Genomic DNA, 16,543 nt, shown 5'->3' with positions numbered 1-16,543 from the left:
TTTATGGACCCACCGTTTGGGTGAATCAAAGCTGCATGCTGTTGGTTAAATACCAGTGCCAGAGCTCTCCAACCCTATTCCTTCATTGCCACCCCTCCTTCTTCCTCTCCTTACAAGAGGGTGAAGTCCAGAGTCACCAAATGAGGCCAGAGGGAACAACCATCCACATTCCCACTTTCTTCAGGCTTAGATGTAGGATTGCTCAAGTTATAACATACTCAAAATTTTTTACACAAGGAAGGACACATTTCTCTTATTTCCACAAAGGCAAATGGATTTGCAGTTAACCCTGTTTGAATCAAATTTAGAATCTGAGTTTGTAGGATACATGAAGATCAAACTCTGCATTAGGATATCCCGGTGTATAAGCTATTTGTTTTTATATTGGACCCTTTAGTAAGTTGCCTTTACCTTTACTAGCTTATTATTTGGTTCCCTTAGGCAACAATTTGTTAACTCCTACTCCCAATGTCCTAAAATGATATAATGTAGGAGTTCAAAAATTGTCACTCACTTTTAGCCATAATAATGTACTGGAGGGAATGGTCTAGTTAACTAAATGAAGAAAGAGCAAAAAGAGAACATTAGGCTTGGTAGACCAGCAGTAACTTATTCAAACTATTCCGTCTCTTTCAACTTGCATGTTTGCACATCTATTTCATAACCTTATTCCTCACTCAAAATTTCTTAATGCCTAATAACTGGATACATTAACTGGGCAAGCCCTGTATATGAAGTATAAATCATTTTAAAACTCTATACTATGCCTAGGTTATAACACTTTGAGAAATCCTTTTCTTCCCAATTGTTTCTCCATTTAACAAATGGTATTTTATGTGGGGCTATTAGTAAAAGAGAAATAAACTGTTGTTTTTGTTTAATCAAAATTTTATATCACCATGACAAAGTCCTTCTCTGAAACATTAACTAAGATACAGCATAGCTCTTGGGAAATTGCATTTTCCAGTTACTGCTGCTGAAGAAACAATTAGAAGCTCAATAAAACACAAGCTATCTAGAAGTCTCATTTATAATTAATTAATTTAACCAATAAGCCATTTGTTAAGCTCCTACAACATTCAAGCTGAAAATCCAGGCATTGTGCTCGGTGTGGAAAGATAAAAGGATTTAATCGCTGTGTGCAGAGTTTACAGCCTGTTAGGAAGAATTTGAGGTCAGTTAATGGGACTAATAATTGGTCCTAGGTAAAAGGAAAAACTGATGAGAGGAGAACTGATCCTAAGACTGCCAAAAGAAAAACTGAAGATAACAGTGTAAATCATCCCATAAAGTAATCTTGGGCTCAAACAGTGGGGCACACCATCAAAGTCAGTTCAAGGATCAAACATGCAGTGTTAATAGCCTGCTCGAATCCTATTCCAACAGGCAATCTTCCCTTCTCCCAGGTAATATTAATGAGATTGTTAAGCATCTGAAGAAAGACTATGTTCTGTAAAGATATATATATATATATGTGTGTTATATGGATTTATAAGATATACATATACACATAATACATAACAGGTATGATAAATATATATATGTGTATGCATGTATATACATAATGTATGTATGAGATGGCAACCTTGTGGATATACTAAAGCCCAGATTCAACTGAAGATCTCAATTCACGTACCTACTGAGAGGGACTTGCAAGTCCTATTAATTGTCAAGAATAAATAGCTCCAAGAATCACAGAAAAGGGAACTAAGTTGTCTTGAGAGTCACAGCAATATGGTGTAAATATTAAGAGGATGGGTCTGGAACCCCATCTTTGCTCAAATTCCACCTCTATCACTTACTAGATGCTGACCAAGTTACTTAACCTTTCTAAATCTCTGGGTCCCTATCTGTAAAATGAGGATAATAATAGTATCTTCCTCACTGAAAGTGTTGTGAGGATTAAATGAGATGACGTATTTAAAAGGCTTGCACAGTATATGGTTCACAATAAGTCCCCAATATATTTTAGCATTTATTATTATCGTTAGTATATGCCAAATGTTGTACCAGATGCTTCTGCATGTAGGTTAAATGTCCAATAACACCACCATACATCAGGTAGTCTTATTCCCAATTCTAAAAATGAGAAAACAGAGGTACAGAGGAGTTAAGTAACTTTTCCAATGTCACATCATTAGTAAGTGGCATGTCCAGGCAGTGTTAGAGATCAAGCTCTCAAATACCTGATCATACGTCTCCTATCAACCCTTTGTCATATAGGTTACAACTATTTCCTTCCAGTTAATCACTTGTCTTTTAACTTTATGGTATTCCCTGCCTCACTTACCTATAATATAAAGTTTTAATATTTATGCACTCATATATATTAATGTTTTTATGTTTTTGGTTCTTGTCATGCTTTTTCGTGTCTAATTCAACCCATGAGTATAACACTTGTCACTCATGTTTTTATTATTTTTTGTTCCTTGTTATTGTTGATCCATATTACTTGGGCATAATATATGAGGAAAGAATCCAGCTTTTTCTCCCAGTGAATAACCTGTTATCTCATTATCATTTAATTGAGTTTTCCCCATCGGCTTGCATTGTTTTATATACTAATACCACCACATATTTAGATTATTTTATGGACTTTGCACTACCTCATTAACCTATTTCTGTGTCAGTATTATACCTTTTTCAGACTTACAAGAAATTGCACAGATAGCACAAAGAATTCCCACATACCCTTCATCTAGATTCCCCAAATGTTAGTATTTTCATAACCTTGAAGGTAATTATGAATAAAGGGATAATGTTCATATCAGGATGCTGAGATATGGGGAAACTTCCACATTTTTCTTTGTATTTTTTCTGTGCTTTCAGTTTTTAAAAAAACAAAGAAAATATTTTACTTAAAAAGTTTTTCAATAAGCAGGTAAGTTTGATTAACTTCCAAAAACTAACTGGTATAGGTGGTAAATGCTTTAGGAGTTTGAATGAAAAAGTGAAGTATGTTCTAATGCAATGGTGAGATTTAAGTTTGGCCTTACAAGGATGCATAAGATATAGAAAAGGAAGAAAAGAGACAAGCCAAGTGTTTACAGTGAGGAAATTACCCAAAATATTGAAATAGGAATGAACATGACTTGTGAAGACCACAGTGAGAAAACAGACTAGGGGCTTAGAAAGGTGAATATTGGGAGCAAAGAAGAGTTAAATACATTGTGAATGACCTTAAAATCTAGGCTAAGGAATGTGAATTTTGTACTCCATGACAGAGAAGAGGCAAAGAATGAGAAAGGTACAATGACTTCATTTATTTATCCAGCAAGTATTTATTTAGTACCTATTATGTGCCTATACTGTTCTAATCCAAGAACAGTGAATAAAACAACAAAAATCCTCAGAAACAAACATTCTAGTTAAAGATTTTCGGGTTGTAGATTTATGGGTCATAGGATTAAATAGGGCTGGAATGATGAAGGAAGGTGTCACTGAAGAGGCAGAATTTCAGTTGAACCTTGAATATTTGAGTCAGATAAAGATACAGTGAGAAGGTATTTTAGATGAGACAAAGGAAAAGAGGATGCGATGGGAGCAGACATGCTCACTGGGTATTTGAAAGCCTATGAGAGGAGCCATTCAACTGGAATAAAGGGCTTGTGGAAGAAAATGTTGGCTATGTGGACAATGTCAAATTGCAAAGGGCCTTGAAAGCCAGACAAAAACTTTGTTCTATAATCTATATAAATGGACATGTAGGCAATGAAATGCCATCAAAAGTTATTGAATTCAGAATGACCTGATAAAAGTCATGTTTTGGTAAGTCAGAGGAGCAGGGTAAAAAAATAGTTTGGAAAAAGGTGGGAGTGGGATTGAAGGGTGAGGACCAAAGACCATGTAAGACATTACTGTTATATAGCCTAGATAAGACCATGTAAGACATTACTGTTATATAGCCTAGATAAGACCATGTAAGACATTACTGTTATATAGCGATGAAGAGGACCTGGCCTTGAAAGATAGATTGAGGAGGTGGATCTGAGAGATATTTCAAAGGTAGCATCCACAGGTCTTACTACCTAGATGTCCTGGATGAAAATAAATCAGTCAGATATTCAAAACACTAACAGTACCAGGAGTGGATGGTGGGTGGTGATGGGGGCCTGGGAGGTGGGTGGGTTTAAAGATTATAGGGTTATAGAGAACTGAAAAAATGCATATATTCTGGGTACCCATCTAATATACTGAAGTATGTAATAAATATTTGCTATTAGTGTTGATTCAGGAAACATAACCTATTCATAGAATGACAGCTTTCAAATGATAACTGAAAAAAAAATCATATTATTTTTCATCTGATTCCCCTTACTTCTGTAGGGGAGACTTTGTGTGACAGCAAATTTAGTCTAGTGGGCCTTCAATAATAATCCACATGACAGATTATGAAAATAAAGCCATGACATCAGCAGGGCTTCCTACTTTACATCAAACTGCAAGCTTCTTCATAATTTATATGCTATATAAGCTTCTTACTAAAAATACTCATGGTGATCTAGGGACTTATTTGTATTGGGGTTGAGGCTTTTTCTATTCTCCTGTGGCACATAAGAATGTTGGTACCTAATTCCAGTCTCTAGGAAAGATGAAAAATAAAAATGCAACTGCATATTCTATGCCAGCACCATGTCCATAGTTAGATTACATTAATCTCAGAACAAGCCTGGGAAGAATTATTTGTGTCCCCATTATACAGATAAGAAAGCAGCATCACAGAGAGGTTAATTAACTTGCTATGGTCATGTGGCTAGTGACACACAATCAGGATTTCATTAAGGCTGCTATCTCTACCATAGCATCATCTGGAAGGGACCTTGAAAAGTCCTTGCCTCCTACTTCTTGCTAGGCCCACAATAACACCAGGATGGAAATAAGGATCTCTTCTATTTCAAGTGTGGATTCAAAAGCTACACTAAAGATCAAGCAAAACTCTGTCTTTTACACCCAGCAAGAACTGCCGTTTGAGCCACCTCTAAGCAGTGACAAGCAGAGCTTTTTTCTCCAGCCCACATTTCCTATTCACCTCCAGATGTAAAACTGATGGGGTGGTGCAGGTTAGTTACCAGAGAAATAAAAGCATAGAGTCACAATGTGTTCCATCACACTCAAGCATGTGGCATTTTCAATCATTTCTCCTGTGAAATACCAACTGTAGACTTCTCACAACACAGATAGGAGGACTAACACCAAATGTTTTAGGAGAGGAAAAGAAAAAAAATCATTTTCCTCAATGGTAATTTATGGGGCAAGTTATATTGTAGAACAGCTTTTCCCTCCTGTATTAATCAGAAAGGACATTTTGTCCAGAAGAAAAGTGTAAATTATATGTAAAATGAGAAAAATTTAAAGTATTTAAGATATTAACCAAAGCACATCCTTCCTCTTTTCCTCTTTGATTTGCAGACTTGCCTAGATGACACTCTAAACTAAAATTGAAATGACATTTTTATTCTAAGCCCATATTTTTTAATTCCTTTCAGCTTTTGCTTTTTAAGCTAAAACGTCTCTCATTCTTGGTACAATGAATTTTTTGCTAAGTAATTAAAAAGCAATTGTGTTTAAACCTTTTGAGATACTTGGTTTCATGCTGTATAACTCAGGATTTGGTTTCTAAAACCTCAAATTTAGCATCTCAAGGAAGAATAGTATCTATGGCATGTTTGAAAAAAATGTTTTGAAATGAAGTGATGGGCATTTAAAAATAGAATTCAGAGAGCACACAGCTCCCTCTTGTCTTTTTTCCACTGGGGGAAGAAAATGACACATCTGCATTATGCTGCCAAAATACTGTTGCTGTGATTCTGTTGAGTTCACAATGGAGAAGGGAGCTACAAAGACCACTCATAGTTACAGCACAGCCTCCATGAACACTCAAGCAGTTCCATCTGACATACTCAACTCGGAAGTAGAAATGACCAGTACGCTTTGTTCACACCTTGCCACCAAAGCCTCTCTTCCCCACTTCCACCCCCCATAGCTCTGAACATTCTGTTATACCCCTAACAATCATGTACCATGCCCAACTGTCAGAGCTGTAATTCAGCACCATGTCCTCCCCCATGGCCACTTTCAGGGTGGCTTTGGCTAAACTTCAGATTTTAAGAACACTCAGGAATCAGAGTGACATAGAGAATGTGGAATTCTGTGGGCTAGCTTTGAAGCCTAATATCCATTCCTAATGTTTTCCTTCTAAGAAAAGCTACTCAAAATCCAAATAATCAACCTACGAATGAAATTCTGGAAAATGAAACAATCCCTCACTAATTGCAGTTAGTTTCCTGAAAAGCATTACGTTAGGCAAAATCATAACTGGGGTATGGGAATTAGAGGGGAAAATCACACAATGTGAATGGCTTTAAACGTATTTTTTCAAACTTCAAAGTAAGTATGTTCTGAAAAGCACCTACTTCTAAAACAAGCCTATTTAATCACTGTTTAAGTCCATGTTATTGATAGGAGGAACACTTCTCTTGGAGTGTACCTTTTTCAGTGTTCATGAAACTACTGCTATGTCATGATCTGCTTAAGCAGGTGTTTCAAGTTTAGTCAATGGAAGACAGTATCTCTTTACAAATACTTTGCATTGGCAGTTACAGGCTTCGAATATGTTGTGGTAGTCAGGAAGATGGACCAGCAGATCCTCTTTCAAGGAGGGACTTGCTGCCCAGCTGCAGAGAACGTAGCCAGCAGACAGCCTCCTGCTGTCAGCTCCTTCAGGGTCTGTCTGACCTACAGAACCACCTCACCTGGGAGTATGCCCTTCCCAGGGCTGCCTGCCTCCAAAGACAGAGCCAAGTAAGTAGGCAACGCTGGCTCCAGAGCTACTCAACAGGTTGACAAAGTCTTTGTCAGGCCTGCATCACACCTAGACTTCTCCCTCTGCTCAATCCTGCTTCCCCCTTCCTTTTACACATGCCTATTTCTAATAATCTTGCACCCCAAACTCTCAGTGTCTACTTCCAGAGAATACAACCTGTGACACGTCATTTTCATTTGCATTCCCTCTGCTTCATTTTGTGACAAATCTTGGGAAAATTCTTGTGTATATCCAATTCCCGATATTATCATGATACTTAAGAGCACAATTTTCAGGGTGTAGACTTCACTTCATTTAATAAAAGGAATATAGGTAGATTTTTACCTGCATTATACCACATGGTACATAGAAGAGAAAGCAATTATTGTTGATAGTTCTTTTCTCTCTGAAGATGAAACTATACCTTGCCTATAAAATTATAAATATAAGATAGTACATTCAGGCATGTATTCACTTGATATTATTCATTATCAAGCAACTTCTACACACCTGGCCTAGGTGGAAAAAAACTATAAAAAAACTCGCGCTCTAGAGGAGTTTGCATTCTAGTGGCTGAGACACATAATAAACAAATCAGTAATTAATATAATACAATTCCAGGGTCTGTGAAGAAAAATAAAGCAGGGTGAGAGAATAGAGAATGACTGGAAAAGAATCTATTCTCTTAAAATTACTGTTGGGGAGGGATTGCTGTGATACATACATTCCTGGGCTTGTATAGTCATATGTACACTTAGTAAATAATTTCCTCAATAGTATGTACCATTCTCATTCTAGTGAAGAATTCATCACATTCAATTTTACTAAAATAATATTTCTTCTGCATTGTGAGTCCACCTGCTGCATGAAACAATCTTAAATCTATGTTACTAACCTATATAGCAATTCTGTCTTGGGGAAAGAGCAGCCTGAGCCATCATAAGCTATAGTCAGGCACAGCTGTCTCAGGCAGATGGCTTTGGTGGGCAATATCATAAGCTTGCCAGATTTTTTAAAATATGAAAGGGTTTTCTGCCTCATCAGTATTTCATGGCTGACCATCCACAAACACCTGGTGTTCAGACTTCTTCCTCGTGTGAAAATGTAATCATACATAGTCTTAGCTCTAAATTAGAGTATACATTATATAATCTTTATCCAAATAATTTAATACTCAGATAATTTATAACAGCACAGGCAGGAGAAAGACACTTCCTCATACAGATTGAGATGAAAATTTGATATCAGGACCAACAGGGACTTGGAATAGTGGTAAAGAAAGGCAAATTAAATTACTTTCCCCCTTCCCAATACTCGAACTACTTTGTTTAGAGGAAATTCTAGGTGGCCTTCACAGTCCACTATTTCTACCATTAATATAAAAATGAATAACGCAAAATGACAGTTTCTGAGAGTAACTGTGTATATATCTCTACTTTTGTTTTTCTTCTCATACTTTACCAGCACTTTGTCATCATTTTCAACAAATACATTACTTGAACACCAACACCACAGTGTACTTGCTCAAGGTGGAAATCAAACCATACCTTACCTTGTTGAACTCTTGTTATGAGGTAATAGGAAAAAAATCAGTAGACAGAGTTTGGAGAGAAAGTTCAAATTCACGTACTATAATTCATTAGCTTTTTAAAAGATTAAACTGTCCCAAGGTAATAAATTTTAGTGTTTATATTTGCAAAATGGAAATAACATCTACCCAAATATCTCACATGGTCAGTAAAAGAATGTGTTTTAAAGTACTTTGAAAACTACAAAATGATCTGCAAATATAAGGTGTTATTACAACTGGAGTTTATTTGGATTTTAATGTTAACATATTATTCTTATATAATTTAACTGATCAATAAAAAATACCTTCATTCATTTAAGAAGTATTTATTCAGTACCTTCTGTATTACACTTCAAAGAATATTGAGAAAATCAGATTTGAGGGGGAATGTGGAGAGAAGATGTGGTTTTGGTTTTTGCCAACACTTAACTGAGTGAGCACTTTCTGTGTGACAGATATTATTATAGTGCTTTACATGTAGTAACTCTTTAATCTTCAAAGACCCTATGAAAAAAATACTTTTATCTCATTTTACAGATGAAGAAGATGAGGCACAAGAAGTTTAGAAACTTGCCCAAGGTCAGAATCACAGTAGGTATTAAAGTCACACACTCAGGCGAGTCAGTCACGACATTATATTACATCTCAACTTGGGCAGAAACACACACACATACATATTATTAATAACAACTAATGAAAATTAACAATACTAAGGCAGTAAATGACAAACGAAAAGATCATCCTGGGTTGGGTGGTCAAAGAACTACTCATGATATAAAACCAAAACTAGATCCAAACCTGTTTTGAGGATTCAGATAAGAAAGATTAAATAAAGGCATATAAGAATATTATATTACACACATACATATTATTAATAACAACTAATGAAAATTAACAATACTAAGGCAGTAAATGACAAGCGAAAAGATCATCCTGGGTTGGGTGGTCAAAGAAGTACTCATGATATAAAACCAAAACTAGATCCAAACCTGTTTTGAGGATTCAGATAAGATTAAATAAAAGCATATAAGAATATTATATTATATATATACTTTTTTGAGGGTTCAGTAGGTATGTACTTCATTGAAATATAATCTACACATAGAAAATATATGTACATTTGAAATATCTCATTTGGTATGTATTTTTTTACACACTGGATTTATTACATAATTAAAAGAGGAAAAACTGATTTAAAGCAATGTCTGACTACCTATCCACATACCAGTTTTAATATAATCCATTTCATTTCAAAGAATTACACATTAAGTATTTCCTATGATCAAGACAACTTGATTCTGGTGTATCATAATGGAAAATAACTTGAAATAGAATAATTTTTGTCTTTCCATAATAAAAAGTGCCATCAGGCAAATTAATTATTTTCAGTTGGTATGAGCAGCACTGTGTTAGTTTTCCATGGTCTAGAGAGGAGTCTGCCTCACTCTCCCCTCTGGATTTTTATATTTGTTACAACATTTTATATATAGGAAAGTAACTTTGAGAGCTACTTTTCAAATGACAAAACAATGGCTGACCATGGTTTCTACTCATTTCAATTTCCAGCAGAAGATGTACACTGATTGCTGGTTGGTCCTGTGTATCTACAATGAAACTTACCAAGCGATAGGTCTGGGCCTTTAAAACGTTGAGATCAATAAAGTTTTCTTCATTATCTGTCTCCTCTTCCTTAGAAAAATAAAATAATTTTTAAATAATTATAAAAAATTATAATTTAAAAAATGTTTTTCTAGCTTTCACATACATAACATATATGCTTAATACAAAGACTAATGCAGGAAAGGGTACTTCAAAGCCTAGTAAGCGTATGCATAAAGTAGGGCACAATATTAACAGCTCATCTGTTTTATGAGGACTTGATGATGCCATTTAAATAGGACCTTTTTTGCAGTCACTGAAGAAAGAAAAAAGAAAAGGAGGGAGAAGGAAAGGAGCCATTGCTATAAAAGGACAGATAAACATAAAAACAGGAGCAGGAAACAGCCCCAAGTGGCATATCTGAAATAGACAGTGGAAGGAGTTAATGAAAATTATGAGCAACATGACAAATGGACAAAAATGAGAGGTTGATAAACACAGAATATTCTCACTTGCTCCAGTGACCAATTACATTCATGCATATTTTTGATATCTCATCTCCTGTATGCCCAAGCTTGATAAGGTAATGGTTATAAGTACTGCTTGGCCCATGGCCCTTAAACCTATCTAAAAGGATAGTCAGGTGGATTTCAAGTGGGTCCTGATTGGCAGGCCAATTGTGCTTGGAGGGGGGGGGAGTAGGAAGTGACCTATTGAGAAGCAACCCTCCCCGATAGACAGACAGTAAATATGGAGTCTAAGCAGGTTCTATGAGCATGTAGGACAAAACAAGCTCTCCTTTTTCTTCAAATGTCTTCGTGGTGACAAGTGACATAGTAGGTGAAACAAATTTAACAAGAATATCCTATCTTGAGGACATGGTAATAAAGCCAGTGTAGCTCGGTTCTCAAATCATATGATCTTGTAAAGAAAAAAAGCAAACAATTAAGTGTCCGTTGGTGAACACTTCTGTATGTAGAATTGTAAGAGCTGCACTGGGATATTTCAAAGATAATCCTTGTCTTCAAGAATTTAGAAATATGTAAGACAGTGGTTCTCTAAGTGTGGTTCTGAGGTCAACATCATCAACATCACCTGGGAACTTGTTAGAATACAAATTCTAAGGCTCTACCCCAGATCTACCCAGTAACTTGGGAAGGTGGCAGGGAGGACATTAAGGTAAGATATAAGAACTTTTAAGTCTTGGAAAACTGGAAAGATTTTAGTAAAACATGAAGTAATTAAATGCATATTCTATACACTCAAGCAACATTTATTATTTTTTTTTTTAGGAAGAGGGATAGTAGGGCCCAGAGGTACAGTCAAAACTGATCTGTTTACATCTTAAATCCGAAACACAGATGTACACTTTGGAAAAGTGACTTAGTCTACTTTTTGTTTGCACTAGTAATGGTCTACTTAACAACCAGAGTAAATTACTGATATGCCAATGACCCAATACCCATGAGAGAAGGGACAAGTTTATGATCTTTTACAGTAACCTAATCAGTACTGTTTACATAGGCAATCAATAAAAACTTGTTTAATTGTACTGGATTGAACACTAATAAGTAAAAAACTTTAATTGTAGGTACTAGAATGAATCAGCATCCGATACATGGAGCTGTTTCTCCAATAGCCAGGATTCACAGGTGCAGGAATGAAGAGATAGAAATGGGAGAGGCAGTGCTCACTATTACCCCTAGGAGCCCACTAGCAGATTTTTTGCTTCCTATTCTAGCAATCTTTGGTTCTGCTGGCCTAGAGGGGTTAGTTCCAAAGAGAAGAATGCTTCTACTAGAGGACACAGCAATGACTCCACTGAACTGGCAGTTAAAACTGCCACCTGGCCATTTTGAGCCTCACAAACCTCTTAACAGGCAAAGAAAGGAGTTACTGTGCTGGCTGACATGACTGATCCTGACTACCAAGGAGAAATTGGACTTCACTTCAAGTCCATAATGGAGGTAAAGAAGAATATGTCTGGAATACAGGGGATCATTTAGGGCATCTCTTAGTATTACCATCCCTGTAACTAAGGTCAATGGAAAACTACAACAACTCAATTCAAACAGGACTACTAATGACCCAGACCCTTTGAAGGTCTGGGTCACTCCATCAGCAAAAGAACAACAACCAGCTGAGGTGCTTACTGAAGGCAAAGGAAATATAGAATAAAGGTAGTTATAAATACCAGTTACAACCATGTGACCAGTTTCAGAAATGAGGATTGTAAGTGCCATAAGTATTTCTTCCTTATTTTGTTATGATATACTCATATGCAAGTATTTTTGTTTTCTTCCCTCCCTTATTCCCTTAACACACAATAGACTAACTTTATATCATCGCATTTAAGTATTGTTATTTGTACATCATAGTATTTAAGTTACAGAACATCAAAGTGAAGAGTATACACCACCCAAGGACTTTATTTCTTCTAAGGAAGGAGTTAGTGTGTTATCTGTTGTGCATAAGACAATCATGTTAGGCAGAATTATCAACTCACTGTTATCTTTATTTGTAGATTATGGAGATGTGTATGGGTGCCAAGTGAATAAAGAATGGACTTGTGATAGTTAATTTTATGTGTCAATTTTACTGGGCCATGGGGTGCCCAGATATTTGGTTAAATATTATTCAGGACGTGTCTGTGTGTGTATTTCTGGATGAGATAAATACTCAAATCGGGAGACTGAGTAAAGCAGATTGCCCTCCCCAGTGTGGATGGGCCTTATTCAATCACTGAAAGCCTGAATAGAACAAAAAGGCAGAGTAAGAAAGAATTTACTCGTTATGCCTGACTGTCTTTAAACTGACATCAGTCTTCTCATGCCTTCAGACTTGGATTGAAACGTACACCAATGGCTCAGATCTCAGGCCTACAGATTCAAACTGGAATTATCCCATCAGCTCTCTTCAGTCTCCAGCTTGCTGACTATGGATCTTGGGACTTCTTAGCCTCCATAACTGCATGAGAAAATTCCTTATTATAGTCTCTCTCTATATAAATATGTATGTATATCTCCTATTAGTTCTGTTTCTCTGGAGAACCCAAACTAATACACAGAAAAAGCACGTAAGTTACTAAAAATTATTAATAGAGCATTCAAAAGAAATTCAAATATAAACGGGCTTAGAAGAAATAGTTTTAAATTAGGATTCTAATCTCAATAATTCAAAAGGCACAATTTCCTGCCATTTCTTTGCCCAATATGCACACACACCTTCTTATTCTCTGCCAGTTACTAAGGATATGATTATATACAACAGATGTTCTATGCCAAGACCAATACTTTTTTAATTTCCTGCCATTTCTTTGCCCAATATGCACACACACCTTCTTATTCTCTGCCAGTTACTAACGATATGATTATATACAACAGATGTTCTATGCCAAGACCAATACTTTTTTTTAAAAAAAAACAATTATCAACTTATCCTATCTTGAGTTGGCTAGTCTAAACTGAAGGTTTCTAATTTCTAGATGATTATAGCAGAACTTTGACTGTCAGAAATTACCTTCACCAGCCTCGAGCTACCCCACAAACTCTGACAAAATAATCAAGCAGTATCCCTCCATCAAAAGGCTTTTTGGCACTGAATCAGTTCTCCTTAGCCAGAAGAATGGGAGAAGTGAGAGAGGGCCCCTTGGAATAATATGACAACATTAAGGAAGAATGGAAAGAAAAATAATTCAAGAGACATGACACAAGAAAAGGAATAGCCTATGAGGCAATCCCTTTGAGGAAGGCCTTCGTTTGGTCTTATGATAGATAGAAGGTCTTTTTACCTCATGGCTGGGAAGAAATGTGTGAAGAGCCTATTTTCTAGTTTGTTTCTCTAAATTTACAAACCCAATAATGCTGCTTTGAATTTTAAAGATTCCTGAAAAAAAAAAAAGTAAGCTATATTTTCTAAAAGTTACACATGGATTTCATGGCCAAATATTCAATGAACACCTACTATGCACCACGCCCTGCAAAATAAGCTGGAGATACCATGAGCAAAATTAGACATTCTGCCCTCACAGATATTTTTTCCTGATTAGGTCCCCCCCGCCTTGTCTAGCAGTTTTCAGTTATATGTCTTTAAAGTTAAATGTTGATGTACTAGGACCAGCTACCTGTCTATAAACATTAATAACTATTAAGTAGTTATTAAGAAGATGAGGAAAATACCTGAGTAGAATAAATGAGGTAAACAATTGGGAATATGTGAGGACGTAATTTCTGAGCTTGAGGAAAAAGATCTATTACATATAGAATGAAGTCAAAACTCCTTAAAATAGCCAAAACAATCTGGACTTAGTCTATCTTCCCAGTTAATCTTAAGCCACCCTCCCCCTCATTCAGAAGCTCTGGCCACAATTGTTTTGTCTCATTTGCTTGATCATGCTAAGCTCCTTCCTGCCTCAGAGCTTTTGCTCATGCTCTAGCAACAGAGCCTTGCCCGGTGACTGCTGCATAACAGGTGCTCAATAAATACATGCAGAATAAATAAATATATTTTGCCCTGACGTTTTAAATTTATCATGTTTAAAAGAATCTTAAATTAGCTAGTTTTACAATGGTCTTTTCCTTCTGTAAATAGCAGTCATCTTTTTCACATATATTAATATGGTTAAAAATATTTATTTATACTGCTGATAAAATACATTAAAAACTTTGAAAATAGAAAGCATAGAAAAGAATCATCCATAATCCTCTTACACATACATAACTAATGTTAACATGTTGATATCTGCATTAGTAAGGGTTCTCCAGACAGAACCAATAGAGTAGGTATATAGATATATGACAGGAGATTTATTAGCGGAATTGGTTCACGTGATTTTGAAGGTTGAGAAGTCCCACAACAGGCCACCTGCAAACTGGAAACCCTGGTATGCTGGTAGGTTGGCTCAGTCCAAGTCTGACAGCCTCAGAATCAGGAAAGCCAACAGTATAATTCTCAGTCTGAGGCCAAAGGCCTGAGAGCCCAGAGGTGCTGCTGGTTTAAGTCCTGGAACCCAAAGGCTGAAGAGTCTGGAGTTCTGATGTCCAGGACGGTAGAGAAGAGTATATCCCAGATCTAGAGGATAGAGAAAGAGATTTGCCTTTTCCTCTGTTTTGTTCTCTCTGAGCTCCCAGCAGATTGGATGGTGCCCACCCATACTGAGGGTGGATCTTTCCACCTAGTACAATCAGGCTCATATGCTAATCTCCTCTGGAGACACTCTCACAGATAACCCAAATATAATGCTTTACCAGGTTTCTAGGTATTCCTTAATCTAGTTAAGTTGATACCTAAAATTAACCACCACGATATTATTTTTTTTAATTTTTACATATTTTACATAGTTGAGGTCATGATGACATAAAATTTGGAATCCTTTCCTCAGTAAATTTTAAAGCATAAAGCATAAGTTATTATCCCCATGTCACTAATGTTTCTTTGTAGACAATTTTTAATAGCTACATAATATTCTATTTAGATATAGTCTAGTTTATTTAATGGTTTTTCAGTATTTGTTATAAAATAATGCAGTGATTATTTGCAGCATATACTAATTTAAATTACTTTAAGATGAAATATAGAATATATTTATTATCGATTGATTTTTTAAAAATCACCTAAAAACTTTAACTGGTTTATGACAGTAAAAGTATAATATAAAGTTGTTTTTTCTACCATTTCTGTTTCAGATCTTATGTATACTTTCTAAAACCCTAGGATCAATCCATTTCTAGTTCTGAGAAAGAATTATCTTGAGAAAAAGCTCTTTTGTTTCTATTATCTTATTAGTCTAATCTGTTGTAGAGATTAATCATTTAGCTTCACACTATGGACAGGATGTTAAGTATGGAAAAAGGTGTAGACGCTACCAAAACAACTTAAATCATGTTGGTTAAACACATTTTTAAAAATTCCTGCAAAGTAGTACTCATCCTAAATAGAGGAACATAAAGGAATTTCTTGAATTAGAAATTTTAATTCATTAGAAGTAAATGGTATTCCTATTATAAAGCAGAATGTATTACTCCTAAAGTCTATTGTTCTATTCTAAATACTTTATTACTCATGGCCTATTTAAGATCATGAATTATTAATAAAATATTTACTCATAACTAGTGGTATATACTTCCTTTTACAGTTTAAGAACCTCTGCTAAAATTCAGATCTTAATCATTAGAGAGCATGAACATTAACTTAACCAAAGGTCTAAATGACAGATACTTGGCACTGTATTTAAAAGCTTTTCTTCTCAGAAACAACAAAATAAAATATATTCCAAAAAATGGAAGACTGAGGGAATTAAGGGAAAAGAATCCAAAGGTGAAAATGAACAGAAAGTTCAGCAACACACATACCACAAATTCTTCATCCACTTTATTTAATGTTAATTCTGCATCATCTTCTGGAACAGTTTCTTCTTCTAATTCTTCCACTGGGTATGTTGGCCTAAAATAAAAAGGCTTAGTATAAAATGAGAGTTTAAAATTGGTGGGAGCTAAAAACACACAAATAAATTCACACACACACACACACACACACACACACAAAAAAAAAAAAAAAAAAAAGGGGGGGGGGGG

The 16,543-nt window shown here is 35.6% G+C and overlaps 1 protein-coding gene across 4 annotated transcripts in view; it reads right to left on the bottom strand.

The window, feature by feature from the left end:
• Nucleotides 1–16,543, bottom strand: part of IFT57 (intraflagellar transport 57) — a 51,860-nt gene that overhangs the window by 27,341 nt on the left and 7,976 nt on the right. For 3 of the 4 annotated variants that reach the window (XM_008588795.1, XM_008588800.1, XM_008588806.1), the window contains exons 4-5: nt 16,322–16,412; nt 9,993–10,061 (exon numbers count right to left, since the gene is read on the bottom strand). In XM_008588795.1, the coding sequence (XP_008587017.1) occupies nt 9,993–10,061; nt 16,322–16,412 (160 nt within the window). The remainder of the gene's footprint in view (nt 1–9,992; nt 10,062–16,321; nt 16,413–16,543) is intronic. The other variant, XM_008588796.1, reaches the window with a different exon arrangement.

The sequence above is a fragment of the Galeopterus variegatus genome, unplaced genomic scaffold (assembly GCF_000696425.1).
Source record: "Galeopterus variegatus unplaced genomic scaffold, G_variegatus-3.0.2 Scaffold132, whole genome shotgun sequence".
NCBI classification, from domain to species: domain Eukaryota; kingdom Metazoa; phylum Chordata; class Mammalia; order Dermoptera; family Cynocephalidae; genus Galeopterus; species Galeopterus variegatus.
This window is presented reverse-complemented; position numbering and strand designations above follow the sequence as displayed.